A 20,879-nucleotide genomic window follows, 5' to 3' on the forward strand; every position below is an offset into this window, starting at 1 on the left:
AAATGAAGGCTATCCACAACCTCACAATCTCTTGATCTTGCACACCACATTAGACACTGACAGTCTTTTGCACTGCAGTGACCCATAGTCCCACAGCCTATGAACAAGCATCTTTTCTCAGAAGGTGGAGGACCCAACTGGGACCCAGCATGCTAGTTCATTTCTCATTATTCTGGCAAAACCTGACAAGATGCAGCTTAAGGAAAGGTTTATGTTGTTTAGTTTCATGGTGGTGAATGCACCAAAGGTTAGGCTCCAAGTTAGAGGAAAACTTTGTGGCATGGCTTGTTATATCCCAAGGATAAGGAATGAGCAGTCTGAGGAGGGAGCAGGGCATGGCTATAAGCCCCAAGGTTTGCCACATTCAGCTTGCTTCTGACAGCCTTGCCTCACAGATTTGATTCCACAAATTTGCAAAATACTTCCACTGTGTGGAGACCAACATTTACTGTTTAACCATTTACACCTGTAGGAGACATTTCAGATTCAAACCATAACAGCCACAGATGAGTGAGAGCTCATCCTGAAAGTCCTGCTCACACATTCTCAGCCTGGGCTTCATCTCTCCATGTTTAGTGGGAAACTTCTCTGTGCAATATTGAATCGATTTCCTCAAGTCCCCAGGTCTTGTCTGCATTTTTGATGGGTTCCTTAAATTAATTTCCACCTAACTTTGTTGTATACTTGCTCATCCCATATCTTAATTGCTCTCTCCCCAATCTCAGTTTTCTACAAAACCTTGTAAGCAGCCAACAGGTTTCCCAAGCCTTGCATCAGAAACACCTGGATGCTCACCTTTGGGATAATTTTCACCTTCTTGGTGGCAGACACGATATAGCGGGAACCAATATAAAGAGTGTCTACTGGGGGTGGCTTGTTTATTCTCACAAACTGAAACTTCATTTCTTCCTCATCAATGGCCTAAGGAACATTACAGACAGTGATTTATCTAGATTTCTGAGCTATGACAGCTGATCTGAATGAAGTGAGGTGGTTGACCAGTCCCTTTTGTGGGGTAGGGTTGACACCTCTTTAGCTCCCTTCTACCTTCTCTTTTGACACACTCATATTTGGATTGTTGGCCCCATTCATGTTCATTTTGGGAACAGGGTAACTGACACCGAAGAAGGGAATTGCTACAGGTTGGGCATAGAGCATTTTCATCCTTCTGATGGGTGAAAAGATGCTATAGAAGCTGTTTAAGAATTTGTAAATTGGCATCAAAGACAGTTGAATGAGACTCTGGCGTATGGGGTAGGGAATGAGAAGACAGTATTTTATAGGCACATCAGGTTCCCCATATAGAAACATATCCAAACTCTTAGTTCAGAATCTCTCCAAGGGGCTAAGTAGCTATGACTCAAATTTTCTGTTTGCCCACCATAACCCCATATTTGTGTCACCTTCCGAATAGTGCAGTCATTGGGGACCAAGTAAAGGTGAAAGGTGACATCCCTGAGATAGAGGTGATAGTAGATCAGTGTGATGGAAGTGATGGGGATGAAGTGTCCAACAGCTGGAATCATTCTCAGTAGAACCCCCATTGGGGAGAAGCTTGGGTTTTCCAGTACTGCGTAATGCTGTTCCACCCTTGCTGGTGTTTCTAGGACCATCCCATGTTCTTGAAAGTGGGCAACATGGAACAAGGAGCTGTCCACGATTCCCTCTGTGAAAGAAGAGATTCAAGGGATGTAGATTTAGTATTCCCATCAATCCATGCTGGGCTGGGAAACTACTACATAAGGATTTAGAATGACTGTGGTGGTTTGAGTGAGAATGGTCTGCTCTATTTGTTGGAACTGCTTGGGAAGGATTAGGAGGTATTGCCTTGTTGAAGGAGCTGTGTCACTGGTGGGCTTTGAGGTTTGAAAAGCTTATACCACTGTCAGTTTTCTTCCTCTCCCATCAGAATGTAAGCTCTCAGCTACTGCTGCCATGCCTGCCTGCTTGCTGCCATGCTCCTTCCCATGAAGGTCTTTAAATCATCCTATGAAACTGAAGCCCAAGTAAAAATTTTCTTCTGTAACATGCCTTTATTATTATTTCCATTTAGTTTGTATTTAATTTTGATATTTATGAGAAAAATTGACTAAAATTTAAGATTTACTAATTAACTTCCAGTGACAATACTGCAGAATTATCACCTATTTTTCATCACAAATTCATGATGACAGGGAAGGTAAATGTGACTTTCTTCCAGGGGTGACTCATGCAGGCTGCCTCTCATTGGGAGACATCTTTGACTTTGTTCCTGGATAGTTACTGCATGAATCTTCACAGTGGAGTGGAGGTTCATGTTGGTCTCCTTCATGAATGCTATAAAAAATACAGTCTCAGAGGCTACTGCCAGAAACTTGACAACCTGCAGGTTTACAAGGTGCTGCCATCACCAACCACATTGTTTTGGGATTTTGCAGTATCCACTAATGTCTTTGCTGCAGGACTGAGTTTTGTTGTTATGATTGAGACCTAGGGCACCTTTGTTCACTGAAGACAAAGCTATAAGAATCCCTGGAATGGTTAATCTTAAATGTGAATTTAATGAAATCTCGAATCACCTTGGGTCTAGGCCTGGGGGCATAATAGAAGGAGATTATCTTGATTAGGGTAATTGATTTGGGAAGATCTAGCACAGGTGGTTAACATCATTCCATGGAATAGGATCCAGAACTGTGTTAAATGGAGAAGGTCACATGAGAACAGGCATTCACTGTTGTCAGCTTCCTATCTGTTGATGCAAGTTTACCAGGTGACACACTCCCATGCTTTCATAGTTTCATGTTGTGATGAACTGACTTTACCTTTGAACTGTGAGGCAAAATACGTCTATTCTCTCCTCAGTTTTTTGGTCAGGTTTTTCTTTTTTTTCTTTTTTTTTTTTTTCAGTCACAGTAAAGTATCCTGGACAAAGAGTTTATACCAGGAGTTGGGTTGTTGCTATAAAAAGCAAGATTAAGTGGTTCTTAGGCCTTTGGAACTGTTTGGTGGATAGAATATTGAAGAATTTGATACTCGGGCCTAGAAATACTCTATCCTGAGAGGAAAGCTTATGGTGGTGTTATGGTGAATGCAGGAAAGACAAGAATGCTGAGAGCCAATGGAGGCCTGCTCATGAGGTTCCTGAGAGTAGAAAGATTTTTATTGGGCAATTTAAATGGAAAGAGTCTGTTTATGCTACAGTTTATTCAAGAACACAGATGCATTATGTTAATGCCTTCAGTGTGAGTGAAGATGAATTTAAATATAAGGAGCTAATTTGGTTGGAGAAGTTTCAGGACAAAAAACATTCTGAGTGATTCTTTAAAATCAGCTGTAGTTGTTAAAGAGATCCTCATCACAGAAGGGAAAACTGTATTGTGCTGTGGCAATAGGAAAGGTGTCTTGAGGGGAAAACTCACTCTATAGACTTCATCTTGTGAAGAGCCAAATTTATTTAAATGCAGAAAGCCTTAATGGATGGTTTCCTCTCTTCCAAAAATACTCAAGTAAATGTTTCCCTATGGTCAGAACATCATACAGATAATCGGTGTGGCCAAGTCTCAAAGCTGTCAATAGAACTTGGCAGTATCATCTATGTAGGGTTTTTTTTTTATGTTTGAAAGATCCTATATTGAGGGGGGTTCATTGAGTCAGGATGCATAGCTTCAGATAGAAGCTGAGGCCAAGCACTGTGTCTGAGTCAAAGATCCTTTGAGGATGTCCTAGTAGGTCATTCTATGAAACTTTGAAAGTGACACCTAAGAGGGAATGTAAATCCTAGGATGTTGGAAAAGCCAGAACCACACTTTTTCTGCTAAATAGTTTTAGGCAGTGAGTAGAGACATGGTCTAACAGAGAGGGTATGTGTGCTTCATGTGTAGAACTGGAGAGGGGGAGCTAGCTAAGTCCTTTGGAGTTCAGAAAATGATACCATGAATTCCATGTCTGGACACAAAGCTGCAGAAATTGGGATGATGGAGTTTGTTTTGCTGTGGTCTTAGCAGTCCTTGCTATGATCTGATTCTTTCAAGTTGGAATGTCAGTGTTTTATTTTGTACCATTGTATGTTGAAAGTATGTAACTTGTTTTTTTTATTTCTCAGGAGCTCATGATTCAAGTAATTGCATTGCATCTCTGTTCAGATGCAGACTTTTAATCTCTTGGAATTATTAAGGTCTTATGGGACCCTTGAAACCAGATTGTATTTTTCATGATGAGATGAAACTGAAGTTTTAGAGACAGAGATTAGATAGTCACGATTCAAAGTGATGTGTTTGACTATGAAGTTCACAATGGTTAGAATTGTGAAGATGAATGCCACTTGTTAATTTGATGTAGTTCCTGCTTATGGGTCTACTGTTATGACCCTGGGGTCAGATTTTTGGACTGCCTCATGTGGTGAGGGGAAAGAAGGCAGAGGTCGTTTCTTCTTCTGTTGGCCCATGCTACTTCATTGCAGATGGGTGGTGGGGCCAGCTCTCCCTCACTGTGTACTCAGGGCTGGCTCATCCACTCCCCTTTTATCAGGGCCAGCACTGCTCTGCTGCCCAGGCAATCTGCATGCCTAGCTCTCCCAAGTGCTGTGGCTAGTCAGGGGTAGAGCCAGCTCACCCACTATGATGACCCTAGGGCTAGTTCTCCCAACTGCTGCAGGTGGTGAGGGGTATATCTGTGGGTGAGTGTGTATGTGTGTGTTGCTTCACCCCTACATCCCCACCACATGCTACTCATTAGCATCATACTATGAACAAACACCTTCTTTCTTTGCTGTGAGTTTGATTCTATGGTGTCTATGGTGATCCTATTGTTATGCTTCTTGAAGCAGGAAAGGAATTAAACCTCACCAGCCACTTGTACTATTCCTGGTTTTCTTATTATTATTGCTTTTTGGGATAGAGTATGGCTGTGTGGTTGAGAATGCTCTTGAATTCTAATTTATTTTTCCTCAGCCTCCAGAGTTCTGGGATCACAGACTGTAGTATTGGCTTTCTTTATGAGATCATTCATTGGGAAACTTGTATTTATTAGGCAATTTTCTGAAGGAATATTTGGAGATCTCTGTGGTTGGAACACTTTATGAGCCCTCTCTGTTCTTAGAATACTCTTCTTTTGTGGTTCGAGTTCTCAAATATAATGTGGTGACACCATTTTCTTCCTGCCTGTAAGAATGTAATGACTTACAGTGTTGGTTGACCCTGAGTAACAAATATTCTTTATAGTTTCCAAAGTTCACTTTGCAAAAACCTCTTCAAATCTGTGCAAGGCCCCTCCTTCCTGCCCCAGGCTATGGGTGCTACAGTAAAATGTCCAAAATGGCAGCTCCTGTCAAAATTGTGTCACCAGGATACCTCAGAGAAGGAGCTGTCCACTGTAGCTATACCTTCTCCCCTGCCTTAATCTACAGCCTTGGTAAAGCTCCATTGCAGGATCTGTTCCACAGGAGCTGTTCACAGTGATAGCACCTGCCCTCCAACCTCCTCAGAAGCCCCACAGTGATTGTGCCTTAGCCAAAGCTGCCTTTATCCGGGAAGGACTTCCCACCCTAAGCAATGAGTCCAGTGCAGGGAAAAGGAAGTGAAAATAAAAGCACCAATTCCTGAGCAGGAAAACTGCTAATCCCTGAGCTTCCTTCCTACAAAATCCTACCCATCTCTGAGCAAAAACCTCATCAATCCCTGAACAGGAAACCCCACATATCCTTGAGCTCCCCAAGCTCAGGACTTGAAATCTCATCAATCCTCAATCTGGAAATCTCTGCACTGAAAAGCTCCACCCCTCAGAAGTCCTAAATAAACCCTGTCCATAGTCCAATTCCTTGCTGTTCACTTCTGGGAGCAGAGGGTAGCTATCTCTGGATTTTTCACCCCAGATCTTGGACCCTCCAATAAATGTCTTTCATAGGATTTTCTGCCTGGCGTGACTCTGATTGGAAGGAGACAAGAAGCAATGAAGAGATGAAGAGAAGAAGCAAAGAGAAGGAGCAGAATTGAGGATCCTGAGCTTCTCCAGTCAGCTGGGGAGACCCTCCCCTGGGAGCTGCAATGCCTCTGCTGAGGATGTTTTCTCTCAGAGCTGTGTGGTTCCTGGGCTCTCATGTCTCAGGATACCCTTCCATCTAAGCAGACATAGTACACCTTGAGGCACATAGTTTGTAAAGAGTACTTGATAATCACCAGTTAATATTGCTACTGAGGACATCACTGTCTAGTTAGGGATTCCTTCTGGTAAAACAGAAATAAAGTCATGAGGCTGGGAGATATGTGCTTCCAAGAAGATCTATCATACAAGTAGGGATGACAAAACATCTCATTGTCTACCTCTGGAAACTGCTCTGCCTCATTATAGAAACCTTGAACCACTTATTTATCATCTGTTATCCTTCAGTTCCTATATGGACTGTGATGGCAACCCATTATTACCTCCCATTACCCTCCTCCATAATCTTCCCTTGGTTACCTTGTAGAGCCACAAAATGAGGGAGGTACACAGCAGTCACAGCTCCTTGCTCAGCCTTGATGTCAAACAGTGGTCCAGCCACCATGTGACTGTGCTTTAAAAAAGTCTCATCCAGGTATTGGCTCCAGGCACAGAATTCAATCTCTATTGTCACTGCCCTTGTCACCACAAAGTGGAGTCCTGTGCTGGGACAGTGGTAGCAACCAGCCATGGGCAATTGAACTCTGAAAGAGAGAGAGGCAGACATCAATTCAAACCAGTTCTACTCATCTGTTGTATGCAGACCCAATGCAGAGCTCAGGACACAGCTGAATTCAGGCAGTTGGCTCTGACTTTTTTTCCTCTGCTGTCTATGTGGATCTCTGATTAGTCATTTAACCTCTCAAATGTGTTTCATCATCTGTACATAGGATTAATAACAACACCATCTTAGAGAACTGTGAGTACTGAGTGATCTATTGCAAACCTCCATGTAACACATGTAGAGAGCTATCAGCTCTTCCTGTAATGTTGATGAAAGTGATGAAATAGTTGTGTGTGTATGTGTGTGTGTGTGTGTGTGTGTGTGCATGAGTGTCTGTGTACATGTGTGTGTGAAGTTTGGGGGACAAACCAAAGACCTGTACACACTAGACAATGGCTCAAACAATCAGGTACATCTTCAGTTTTTAGTGTTTATATTTTTAAAGTGTATATTTCCCAATATTGAGAGTCTATCTGATGGTAATAGTCATAAATCATTGGCCCTGAAATACTGGTTTACCAAGAACTTCAGTTATTTCCTCAATCCTGTCTGTTTGGCTACTATTGGGTTGACAAGTGCCAGTTTCTGTGGGAGGAAATGAAAAGTGACAATTTCTTTAGCTGTGACCGTGACTGTGACAGTGTTGGAGGAGGGTAACAGGGTATAAAAGACACTATGGTTGTGTATTTAGTCATTCATTATTCATGAGACCATAATTCTTGGAGAACAGGGCTGCAGTATACACAGTCAAGTTCTTAGCTTCAGTGGGTTCTTGACATACACTGTTGTTAGTAAAACAAGAATGCAGAGCATAAATGGATGTAGGGGAAAGGTAAGAGACAGGGAAAACAGTTATCAAGAGGAGAGAGAATGCAATAATCACCAGAAAGATCACATGTTAGATAATGAGCAAAGCTGAGCACAGACTGTTTAGGTGAAACGATGGACGCAGGTCAGCACAGTTGATCTGGTAGTGGTGTGCTGGTTGTGGAAGACTGGGTCCTATCTTAATTATGTGTGATGCCTAGTGGAGTTATAGTGGGTAAAATCATGATATCTTGTCCATATAATACTGTAAGAGCTATACTGTCACAATACTGTGACAGTGTTGACAAAGAAAGAATAAGCGTGGTTGAAACAAATTGGAAGTGGTTGATGGATCTGAGGAACTGGACAGGAAAGTATTTGTCTCCTATTTTCTAAATTTAAAAAAAAAATTGAAGAAGACCCCTATTTTTATAACAGTGCCAAATTCTTATTGTAGTCCTGGCCTTGTCTTCTGTACTGGCAAAGGAGAAAGTTACAGTAGAGACTGGGTTGGTAGGGAGGTCTATCTGTGTGGATCCCATATGGAAAGTAGACTGGGGAAAGCCATCCTTTGCCAAGCAGAGCTCACTCACCGGTACTGGTTCCTCTCTCTATCAACCACCTCAGTAGCCACAGGTCCTGTAGGACCCCAGAAGTCATTGTCAGTCCAAAGAGATTCCATGTGTTTGTCTCCTGGAGAGACAAGAGAGCATTGATAAAAGTTCTTTAATGGTACAAGTTTTAAGTACCACTCCTGTAGAAGAGGCCAGCCAGTGATCATTCTGTGTTGTCCAGCCTCATCTACCCTGAATTCCCCAGTAATGTACGATGACTGAACCCTTTTCTAGGTTGACCAGCCTAGGCCTATCAGGAAGTGCATCAGCAGACTGTATCACTGGTCCTTGGACTACCTCCATCCATACACTACACACACACACACACACACACACACACACACACACACACACATACACACACACATACACACACACATACACACACACACACTACACACACACACACTCAAATGTGTGTGTGTGTAGTGTGTGTGTAGCGTGAGTGAGTTTGTGTGTATGGTGTGTGTGTGTGTGTGTTTTACATTGTGCTTTTTGAGCAGCCATCCTTCCATAACTGCTCCTAAGCCAGTCTTAGAGTTTTAGTTTTCTTCCTAGCATGTCTCAAGTGCGTATGTTGAGAACAGAACATGACTCAAAAGATGGATGTACAGGGATACAGAGGTGAGTTCTAGGCTATAGCAGATCAGAATGAGACAGTGAGCCCTCGTACAGAACCTGATACAAGCCACAGAATTGGGAGAGGAGCAGCAGTAGCCTCCAAGGCTGAGAGAGAAGGAAGTAATGCTCCCTCTGGGTTCTAGGTGTGGAAGGTCTTACAAGGGGTGGGGCTCTTGTCTGTGGCAAGCTTGTACTATTCCATTCCATGTTAGAGACAGAAGGATAGAAATGATGACCACTTTCAGGACATTTATTACAGATAATGTTTTCTGTATGGGACAGGGAATTTGTACCCATGTGACCTCAACAATATCACTGACTCAACAAGATCTTTCCAATGACAACAGTAGTTGACATGCTAATGTGAATGAGATAAATCTCACATTGCTCTACATCAGAATAAAGAGCTATAAGCACTTAACAGCTGGTAGGAGAGAGGTATCATCAGTCTTCCCCAGGCAAGGGTTACCACACAGGTTATCCAATCCTAAGTGGCCATCCTCAAACATGTACACATGACCAACAGTAAATGGACTCTTCACATACATACATATACATAAGTGTATACCCACATATTTAACAACAATAATATTAAAGAAGAAGTTAGGAATGTGAGACTTTGTGGATGGAGGAGTTGGAGTGAATAGACAGAAGGGTAGAAATGATGTAAATATAGTACTTTTGTATAAAATAAAAAATTCAAAACAGAAAGTGAAATGATGACTTCCTCCTACAGATGCTCTTATACTCACAGGCTCTGTGCCTGATCCTTTCACATACCTGATTGTTTTCGCTGCTGCTTGAATGACTTTGGGCTATCACTCACTTCTTCTTTATCCTTGTTCTCAGTAGGGATCATCACATGTGGCTTCCTACGCACAGACATATTCTTTCCCTCAGATGTCAGGAAAACCACAGAGGACCAGGGTTCTCTACACAATATCCCCACACAAAATCCAACCAATCTGGATTTTAACTCTGTCCCATGCTTCTTCTCTGAGTCACAACTGTATGAATGATTCATCCATGTATCAGAACTAGGATAATCTCAACCCCATCTTTGCTTTATATGAATGTTTCCCCAGTGTCCACACATTAGAATGTTAATCCCCAATACAATGCCATAGTGATCACAGGATGAAGGGTCAGACATGATGAAATCATGAGGGGTCTGCCTTCATAAAGGGGTCAATATGGTCACTACAGAGGTCGATTCCTGTGCCCTGACAGGATTGACACAAAAAGCCAGCTTAATGTCTTACTTTCAACTTTCTCTGTTGGGAAATCAGATGGAAGAGCAAGAAGGGCTTCTCTAGAAGCAGAGTCCATGCTCTTGCCCTTCCTTATATCCAGAACTGGGAGAAGTAGTCTCTGTTCTTTGTATCTGGTGCCCAGTGTCCAGACATTTTTTTTTTTTGCCACAGAAAACAAACTAATAATCACTCACTGTGAATGCTAATCATCTAGAAAATACCTTCTAAATCTCCCCTTCTTTTTGTTCTCTACTCCACACTCACAAAGTCTGCATCCTAGTCCTGGGATGGAGGAGCAATATCCTGAGCCACTGACAACATCTTCTGATGGGTATTCCTGCTCCTGATGTGGTCCCTTCCAGCACATTTTCTGCATAGTAGCTGACCATAAAACATGGGAGGAGATGTCACTTCGTGACTGAGACAATGGAATGTCTCTTGTTGCCTCTGCGCAGAAGTAGAAATTTCTTGGCATGGGGCATTATTATTAATCTGGCTTCTGTCTACTCCAGGACCTCCTATACTTTTTCTGCTCATTGACCTCTAGATCAGTGACTCGCAAATTACCATGTTCAAATGTCACCTGGATAGCTGCTAGATCAGAAATCTCACTGAAGGAAGCTGTCCTACCTGAGATTCTGGTTCAGTAGAGATGGAGTGGGGCCTCAGAACCTGCATTTCTGTGGATCTCTGAGGTGATGGTGAACAGAGCTGAAGGTTTCCACATGTGGTTTCCTCTCCCTCCAAGGAGGTGTTCTTTCTGCTTCCTTAGAAACTCTATGCCTGGTGTTTCCTACTCCTTGGCTCTTCCCAGATTTCCCATCTTTGAGAAGTCACCATAGCTCACCTTAGCTTTGCATGAGGTCAGACAGACCACCACTGCACTCACAGAATCCCTGGGTACAATTATGTGGACAGTGGGGGAGCAAGTGTTACCTCTGCTGGAGTGAGGTAATAAATGTTGGGCCATGTCTGCCTTGAACATGAGTGTGTCCTAAGATGACCAAATAGTGTTTGATGCATAGTGTTTCTGCAGGAATGTTTGTTCAATGAATGGATGGCCCTCCTCTGTCTAGAGGACCCTTTCATTTCCTATGCAGCAAGAAGCTAGGAACTTAGAAGCTGATGGAATTCATAGTCATGAACTGAAATGTGCCAAAAACCAGGCTTTAGCACAGTCCCTGGGGGATGAAAATGGACTTTTCCTTTCCCAAGGCTTCATAGTCCATAGCAGTGTGTGTGTGTGTGTGTGTGTGTGTGTGTGTTGGATCATACCCATTCCCTTTAGTGTATGTGTCTGTCTGAGCTTTAGAGTTTAAACAGTGATACACAGGGTGTGTTTTGTACTCTGTTTCTCTATGTCTTATTTCTCTGTGGGTTCTGCTTTCATAGTTCCAGTTGTCTGGCTTTAGTGGTGGCTACTGTCATCACACTTGCTGTTTCCAGGGGACTCTCCACTAACTCACCCTTTCATAATTATTATCTGATGGAAGAGCTTAAGTAGGCATATTATATGATTCCATTTTTCTAAAAAAAATCATACAACCTCCTTACATTCAACTCTTCCTTACTTCAATTGCTGTGGTTTCCTGGTTTCTTCCAGACTTTCTGTGTCTTTCCCACCTCAGGACTATTTTCCCACCTCTCAGCTTTGAACCAGCCATATAGGAACAGGGTTGAGCAGAGGGAAATCTTTGTCTCCCTTCCTCCCTTACCATGTGCTGGAGATGTGCAGCTTTGGATTCTCTGCCTCCACGGTCCTGAGCTCTGTAATCACCTGGGCACTGAGAGTGGCCTGATCCAGCCTACAAGCACAAAAAGGGGCTGTTTCTTCTGGGATCTACCACAGGATCTTGAGAGGTCAGAGTTCAGGATCCTGAGCTCTGTTGTCTGTGGATGGATCCAGTGAGGAGGCTTATTCAGCCTTTTCCTTGATCAAAACTCAGGACAAAGGGGAGAGACAGAAAGAGCATCAGCAGGCTGAGAGAAAGGATATGTGTCTATGAGCCTGTCTCAGTGGGACTTGTTCAGTGTTCAGGGAGATGTGAATAAAAGAAGAGTTTTTTTTTTTTTGGAATATTCCAGAAAAGAAATGAGGGGATGGCCCTTAAAACCCCCTCTATACAGGTCAGTCATTGGAAAAGGCTGTCCTAGAAAGGGGGCAGTCAGCAAAGAGCATATCTGTAGGTACCAGCATTCCCTGTGGATTGGAGGTCATGTCCATATTTCCAAAGTGATTCTAGGCAGCTCTTTGAAGTAAACACATAGTGGTGGGATGCAAGGTTTCATAGACATTCACCATGAAGGAAAGAGCCTTGGTTCCATTCTCACCTCCCACCTCCATCCCTTTAGTGCTAAGGAAGGAAATCTTGTCCTTACACTAAAGCCACTACTAAAGTCCTCTGGTCCACTCTCATGATCCTCAAGTTGCAGGGTTGTTCATGGTGTTAGACTAGTGCCTGCCTTCTCTGGGTTTCAGAGTCCTCAGTTCTTAAGCATGGATACATCACTCCCATTCTGCCTGCTGTGAGGCACAGACAAAGCAGGAGGGGAAAAGCTCCTCTTCCTCTGAGAGGCTGTGCAATGACACTAAGCTACTTTATGGGAGGATGACAGAGCCTTTGAGTTCAAGAATGTTCTGTCTTGAGGATGGAGAGAGACAGCTGAGAATTCACATGTAACTGAATTGTCTGGAAGGAAGACCTGCAGCAGAGGCCAGTTGTGGACATGCTCTTCAGTGTATAAGGAACAGTCATGGCTGAAAGCAGGTGGGAGAACGAAGGTATCAAGCAGCCGGGCCAGTTTCAGCTGTGAGAGCGGTGGAAGCAAGGCTCTTCACTGCCCAGCTGCTCCTTTAGGTTTGATTGTTGGGGCAGAAGACCAGGTAGAGGGAAGTCCCAGGGCACAGGTGTGTCTGATTTTCCTATTGGCTGGAAGAACCAGTAGGCTCTGGGTACAGGGCTCCAGAGCCTCTGTGATTCTCTGAGCTCATGAAGGGCACAGGCCAGCAACCCCTTCGAAGTGTTCCTTTAGAAACTGCCTGTGGACTTGTGCTAGAGAGGTGGAGGGACCGGAGAGGGGACAGCTTAGAGACAGCATGAAGGGCTGTGTGGAGAAGTACACATGTCTCCAGGGCTGTAGGTTTGAGGCTTTCTTTGTTTGCATGGAACTCTAGGCCAGGAGGAATCTTACAGCTGCAGGTGCTGAAAACTATCTCAGGCTTCTGTAGTCAACCATTTATGGGTTGACTATCTCTTCCAGAGCCTTCCCCAACTCTGCCCTTGCCTGAGCTGCTGGCTTCATGTCTGCTGAACCAAGAACTATTTCTCCTCCAGGATTCAGAGATCCCTCTTGAGCCATTGAGTAAGATTATGCCTCTTATAGAATTATACTCTCATAATATTGTTGAGTGAACAGCATTTAGCAGTTGGTCAGTACAGAGTCTCAGACTGATGGTTGATCAATATCTGTCTCTTTCCACATAACTCAGAAGACAGAGCTATGTGTGTTTGTGATTCTTTTCCTAGGGCCTGCACCAATGTTTGGCACACAGAGAACCTGATACAAATGCATGCATACATGAATTAATGAATGGATAATGATTGAGGCACTCTCTTGGAGAAACAATATCCTTGGAGTCTCTTATGCTATAAGCCATGCTAATGCATGTGATTCTACCATGTCCAGCTACCTACCTAGCATTATTTTTGTTTTACATATGCATACTGCATGCTATTTCATATGTAATATGTCATATACATTACATATTAATGGGACAGGTACCACATTCCATTTAATATACAAGGAAACTGAGTTTTAGAGAAGACTGTGATTTGCCGATTCACAGGGCATGGGCAAGTTGGTCAAAAGCAAGGTTGATTATGCATTATCTGTCCCCTTTCTTTTTTATGCCCTGTTAGCTTGAATCCCACCAATGTCCCTTCCTCTCCTTCTGTCCAGAGTTGAATCTCCCAGCTTGCTTACCTCAGGATGCTGAGGTTGCCCGTATGATTCCTAAATCACAACACAACAAGACACAATCCTAAGACACAACAGCCTCACACCATCGTCACCCAGGTCATTCAGCTGCAGGTCTAGCTCAGTCAGGCTGGGATGGTCACTCAGCAATGAGGCCAGGAGTGAGCAGTATGTGGATGTGAGGTGACAGTCAACAAGCCGGCATGAGAGATGTCCAGTGTCAGCTTTTCCAAGGTTCACTGTCCTTGGAAACTTAGCTCAGGTCTCCATTTGTGATTTCTGGCTTGCTGTGCTGGCATTGCTTAGCTCCCTGTTGTGCTTTTTCTGGCCTAGGTAGATAATTCCATCTTTCCCACAGCTGAGTTTCAGGAGCACTGGATACAGGTCAGGACCAATGCTCTGCTGCCATTAGAATGGCAGAACTCCATGAGGCCTAGGGCAGCTCACTGGTAAATTCCATGTGATGTGAAATTCGCTAGACAAAAAGTCAGGCATGATCTCACTTGTTATGTGAAATCTTAATAAAGACAGAGTCTATAGAAACAGAACAGAAGGCCTCTTAAGAGGGCAGAGGTTAGCAGGAAATGGGGAGATGCCACTCCTCAGACCTGGAACTTTCTCCCCCCAGGCTTTCCTTTGCCTTTGTATTCTTCACTTCTGCTTTATCCATGTCCTCAGGAAGTGTGCTCCACTGAGGTCCTCATGAGTCCAGTTTAATCATTAGCTAGTGGGATTTCTTGATGAATGCAATCTTTCATGATCCCCAAGAACAGAGTCCCATTTGTTTTTCTTAACAAGTCTGGCATGTGTTACAGGTGTGGTCACTGGAGTTTAGTGAATATTTGATAAATACCAAGCCTCACCCTAGACATCTTTCCATCTACCCCTGTTTCAGGGGAGAACCCAGTCCAGACTCACCACAAGTTCTTTAGTTGCCAGCCAGGGTATCTCAGGGCCTTACAGAGATATTGCACTGCAGAGTAGCTCAGTGGATTCCCACTGAGGTCCAGCTCCTCCAGATTTCTGGCGAATTTAAGATTGTAGAAGAGAATCTTCCAACTGGCATCAGTGATTGGGGTCCATCTGTACCTGAGGGGACAGAGAGGTAGCAGAGGCATGTGAATTGCATGTGTATGATCTGTGCACAGCCCCATATAGCAGATGGGTTTCTATCTACCCGAGCCCCAGGCACAGGGATGCCATCCCCAGAATTCACTAGCATTCTACGTTTTCTTTTGCTCCAAATTCTGGATTCTCTCCTCATCTATGTCCTTTAGGATTGCATGATGTGTGTTCATTTTGTGTGTCTGTTTCTGACTCAGTCCCAAAGGTGTGAACAAATGTCTTACATCATTTCTTTGTAATCTATGGTGCTCAACTCATGGCCTGGCACAAAGTGTGACCTGAAAATCCAAATGGGCTTCTTCTCTTCGGTGTGAATGCAGATGCTTTCCTTTGGAGCAGATTTCTCAAGTCTCATAATGGAAAGCTCAAAGGAAGAGAGGGGAATGGCTCCCTCTTGGTATGGTGCATCACACACTATACTACAGCTGTGTTGGTTCACATGGTTCTTGTATCCTTCCAAGGGTAGGTAGCCACAGAAAGAGGAGAAAGAAGGGAGAGTGGACACACACACACACACACAGAGAAACAGACAGAGAGAGAGACACAGAGAAAAAGAGACAGAGAGGCAGGCAGAGATAGAAAGACTGACAGAAATAGGGACAGAGACAGAGAGACAGAAACATAGAGAGAGATGAGGAGAAAGAGACAGACATATAGACATAGAGATAGAGATAGAGAGAAAGAGAGAAAGAGAGAAAGAGAGATAGAAATAGGGACAGAGACAGAGAGACAAAGAGAGATAGAAATAGAGGGAGAGACAAAGAGAAAGAGACAGAAAGACAGTCAAACAGTCACACATACACCCCCCCACACACACACACAGGGAGAGAGAGAGAGAGAGAGAGAGAGAGAGAGAGAGAGAGAGAGATCAGCCCACTATGGTAGTGCATTCCTTCATTCTTTAATGTCAGCAACAAAATTTACTAGGAGTGGGAATGGTGAATTCTAGGCTAGACTGAGCTACAAACACCCAGAGTCTGGGAACAGCTCCATGCCTGGACGGTGCAGCACTGGATCTCTAGCACTACAAACAAAACAAAACAGCAACTCAAAAAAAATCCACCTGTCAAAACACTGATTGAAAGTAGGTAACTTTATCCCATAATCAGCTTCCAAACGCTGACACCATTGCATACACTAGCAGGATTTTGCTGAAAGGACCCAGAGATAGCTGTCTCTTGTGAGACTATGCTGGGGCCTAGCAAACACAGACGTGGATGCTCACAGTCAGCTATTGGATGGATCACAGGGCCCCCAATGGAGGAGCTAGAGAAAGTACCCAAGGAGCTAAAGGGATCTGCAACCCTATAGGTGGAACAACAATATGAACTAACCAGTACCCCCCGGAACTCTTGTCTCTAGCTACATATATATCAGAAGATGGCCTAGTTGGCCATCAGTGGAAAGAGAGGCCCATTGGTCTTGCAATCTTTATATGCCTCAGTACAGGGGAACACCAGAGCCAAGAAGTGGGAGTGGGAGGGCGGGGGAGTGGGTGGGGGAGCGTGTGGGGGAGCGTGTGGGGGACTTTTGGGATAGCATTGGAAATTTAACTGAAATAAATACCTAATTAAAAAAATAATAATAAAAAAAAGAAAGTAGGCAACTTTGACTGAAAAAAAAAAAAAAGGATTTCATCCCTCCAATTTTATGACACCAGGGAAATATCAGGGAAATCAAATTCTACACTTCAAAGAATGATATTTTTAAAAAGATTTACCTATGTTTTTAACTTTATGTGTATGATTTTTATGCCTGATTTTCTGTGCCCTGTATGGAGGTAGGAGCCAGCAGAGGTTAGAAGTTGAGCCTAAGATCATCTGGGACTATAGTCAAAGGTGGTGTTATCCATCTGCTGTGGGTGTTGGGAGTGGCTTCACATCTTCTGTATGAGCAGCCAGTGCTCTTGTTGTCTCAACCACTCCCCCTACCCACAAAGAATGGCAGTTTTGATGCATTGTCTGTATTTATAATGAATGAACATGGAAATCCAGACTGCATTGTTTAAAAAGAATAAGGTGGCATTATGAACCACACTCAGAGAAATTGCTCCCCCTGCCATCTTTGATACCTTAATTTCCTGAGCTGTTTTTCCCCCTTGCCCTTGGCATTGGCCAATTCTGCTTTGGAACTGTTTTCCTTGTTTGCAATGACCTCTTGTTTATCTCCTTGAGTTTTTCTTTCAACTCTATTTTCTTACTAGCAGCTGCAGCCTTTCACTTTCTGATGGGATTGTCAGAGTTCTAAGGGCAGCATGCTTTCAAAGCAGGCTGGTGTTCCTGGTTCCACTTTCCTTATCTGGCCTCTGGCTTTGTACATCCTCAGAATTCTTCTGAAGTTCCATACAAGACTTCTACTCACAACTTCGGTCTCAAGCCTTCAAGACTAACTTTTATAACCATAGATACTTAGAAACAACCTAAAATGACCAAGAATAGGAAAATGATCCAACTGGCCGTGTTATTCTATGTAGGTATTTTCATAAGGCTATTGAGAATAATACTGTACTAAACATTTAGTTCTAGGAAAAGACAGCCTTGATTCACTAAGAAAACAAATGTAAATATAATATAACAGATAAAGTGTGACTCAGTTTTCCCATAGTCAAGTATACAGAGAATAGATTAAAGGATATAACACATTTTGCCTTTATGCTGAGGATCAAATCCAGGGTCTTGTGCTTGCTAGATGTGGTGTTTTGAATGAGATGTCATCCTGAGTCATGGACATTTGAATGTTTGTTCAAGTCATAGTGCTCTTAGGAGAGGCTTTGTGGCAGAAAGTATGTCACTGGGGACAGATATTTAGATTTCAAAGCCTTGACTCTGTCCCAGCACTTCATTTTCTGGTCGACGACTCTGCCTGCATTTCCAGATGCCTGCAGGCCTCAGGTCCAGTCAGATAAAACCCAGCATCCCCATCCCCCCGAATGCCCTTGTAGCCAAATCCCCCTAAAGCACACCCAACAGGGGTAAACTTCATCCTGTCTTCTGAACTCCATTTTCAGGCCCACTACTCTGCCTGCATTTGAAGAAGCCCACAGGCACAAGAAATATCCAGGTAAGACCCCATTTCAAGCCCTTGCCTGCCAAACCTTAAAACACACCCAACACCCTGAAACTGCACTCCGTCCTAGACTCTAGTTTTCTGGCCCAAAACACTGCCTGTTTTCCCATAGGACACTGTAACACCAAGGACCCTAGGCCACACTGGTACTAGGTACCACAGAGGCAAATTTATCACACAAAACTCTGTGGCCATACAGGGCACAAAAACTTCCGAGGAGCCACCTTCCTAGTCACCAGAACTCTAGACCACTCAGGTCAGAAGACAGAGAGGAAACAGAACCAAGGGAAAAATAATACAAAAGTCCCATCCAATAGAGATAAATTCAGAAATCAGCACCTAAGCCTACACTAATGACAAAATTCAGAGGGCTAAAAGACAGTTTAAGAATACAATCAGATCTTGTATCCTGGATCCTTAAGAGTCCAGTCTGCACAGAAAAGCCTGCAGACTGTAGAAGCAACATAGCTTCTGGGACAGGCCCCATTTTGGGCCATCATCTTCAGCCAGGAAGCAGATCTGAGCTCCAGACCCCTACTCTCCTTCCCCAACAGAGGAGAGGTGGCTGCCAGGGACTCTGCACTACCCACCAGAGTAGGAGACAGAGCCATCTTGTATCCCAAGTCCCTCAGAGCCCAGCCTGTGTAGGAAAGCTTGTGGACTGCAGAAGCAACATAGCTTCTGGGACAGACCCCGTTTCAGGCCATCATCTTCAGCCAGGAAGCAGATCTGAGCTCCAGATATCTGTGCTCACCCCGCCACCCCAGAGGAGAGGTGGCCCGTAGAGAGTGCTCTGACCACTGAGATTCAGGAGAGAGTTGGACTCTCAGGAGAGCTGACAGAGGTTAACAGAATCACAGGAGGAATAAACTCCAGTCAGAGACAGCTATAACAACTAATGCCAGAGATTACCAGATGGCAAAAGGCAAATGTAAGAATCTTACTAACAGAAACCAAGACTGCTCATCATCATCAGAACCCAGCACTCCCACCTCAGAGAATCCTGCATACTCCAAAACAACCAAAAAGCAAGACTCAGGTTTTAAGAAGGGCATTAATAACTCACTTAAAGAAATACAAGAAAACATGGCAAAACAGGTATAAGCCCTTAAAGAATTACAGGAAAACACTGCTAAACAAGTAGAAGTCCTTAAAGAAGAAACACAAAAATCCCTTAAAGAATTACAGGAAAACACAACGAAACAGGTAATGGAATTGAATAAAACCATCCAAGATCTAAAAATGGAAGTAAAAAAAAAATAAAGAGAACCCAAAGGGAGACAACTCTGGAGATAGAAACCCCAGGAAAGAAATCAGGAACCATAGATGTGAGCATCAGCAACAGAATACAAGAGATGGAAGACAGAATATCAGGTGCAGAAGATTCCATGGAGAGCATAGACACAACAATCAAGAAAATGCAAAATGCAAAAAGATCCTAACTCAAAACATCCAAGAAATCCAGGACACAATCCGAAGACCAAAACTAAGGATAACACAATGAGAAGACCAAACCTACTGATAATAGGAGTAGATGAGAATGAAGATTTTCAACTTAAAGAGCCAGCAAATATCTTCAACAAAATTATAGAAGAAAACTTCCCAAATCTAAAGAAAGAGATGCCCATGAACATACAAGAAGCCTACAGAACTCCAAATAGACTGGACCAGAAAAGAAATCCCTCCTGACACATTATAATCAGAATAACAAATGCACTAATAAAGATGGGATATTAAAAGCAGTAAGCGAAAAAGGTCAAGTAAAATATAAAGGCAGGCCTATTAGAATTACACCAGACTTCTCACCAGTGACTATGAAAGCCAGAATATCCTGGACAGATGTTATACAGACCCTAAGAGAACACAAATGCCAGCCCAGGCTACTATACTCAGTAAAACTCTCAATCACCATAGATGGAGAAACCAAAGTATTCAATGATAAAACCAAATTCACACAATATCTTTCTATGAATCCAGCCCTTCAATGGATAATAAAAGGAAAACACCAACACAAGGATGGAAACTACACCCTAGAAAGAGCAAGAAAGTAATCCTTCAACAAACTGAAACAAAGACAGCCGCAAGAACAGAATCCCAACTTTAACAACGAAAATAACAGGAAGCAACAATTTTCTTTAATAACTCTTAATATCAATGGACTCAATTCCCCAATAAAAAGACGTAGACTAACAGATTGGCTACACAAACAGGACCTAACATTTTTACTGATTATAGGAAAACCCACCTCAGAGAAAAACACAGACACTACCTCAGAGTAAAAGGCTGGAAAATAATTTTCAAGCAAATGGTCTGAAGAAACAAGCTGGAGTAGCCATTCTAATATCAAATAAAATTGACTTCCAACCCAAAGTTATCAAAAAAGACAAGGAGGAACACTTCATACTCATCAAAGGTAAAAGCTACCAAGATGAACTCTCAATTTTGAATAACTATGCTCCAAATGCAAGGGCAGCCACATTCATTAAAGAAACTTTAGTAAAGCTCAAAGCACACATTGCACCTCAGACAATAATAGTTGGAGACTTTAACACCCCACTCTCATCAATGGATACATCCTGGAAAGAGAAAATAAACAAAGAAACAATGAAACTAACAGAAGTTATGAAACAAATGGATTTAACATATATCTACAGAACATTTTATCCTAAAACAAAAGGATATACCTTCTTCTCAGCACCTCATGGTACCTCCTCCAAAACTGACCATATAATTGGT

General features: G+C 43.1%; 1 protein-coding gene across 2 annotated transcripts in view; it reads right to left on the reverse strand.

Moving 5' to 3' along the window:
* The window catches only part of LOC110305614 (NACHT, LRR and PYD domains-containing protein 1a-like), a 143,960-nt gene that overhangs the window by 100,288 nt on the left and 22,793 nt on the right, over window positions 1-20,879 (reverse strand). The window contains exons 3-12 of one of the 2 annotated variants that reach the window (XM_021177642.1): window positions 14,872-15,041; window positions 14,013-14,152; window positions 11,937-11,954; window positions 11,819-11,826; window positions 11,690-11,779; window positions 9,502-9,593; window positions 8,080-8,179; window positions 6,436-6,659; window positions 1,404-1,666; window positions 796-921 (exon numbers count right to left, since the gene is read on the reverse strand). In XM_021177642.1, the coding sequence (XP_021033301.1) occupies window positions 796-921; window positions 1,404-1,666; window positions 6,436-6,659; window positions 8,080-8,179; window positions 9,502-9,593; window positions 11,690-11,779; window positions 11,819-11,826; window positions 11,937-11,954; window positions 14,013-14,152; window positions 14,872-15,041 (1,231 nt within the window). Of the gene's footprint in view, window positions 1-795; window positions 922-1,403; window positions 1,667-6,435; window positions 6,660-8,079; window positions 8,180-9,501; window positions 9,594-11,689; window positions 11,780-11,818; window positions 11,827-11,936; window positions 11,955-13,045; window positions 13,060-14,000; window positions 14,153-14,871; window positions 15,042-20,879 lie in introns of both variants that reach the window. The other variant, XM_021177643.1, reaches the window with a different exon arrangement.

Source organism: Mus caroli, chromosome 11 (genome assembly GCF_900094665.2).
Source record: "Mus caroli chromosome 11, CAROLI_EIJ_v1.1, whole genome shotgun sequence".
Classification (NCBI taxonomy): Eukaryota; Metazoa; Chordata; class Mammalia; order Rodentia; family Muridae; genus Mus; species Mus caroli.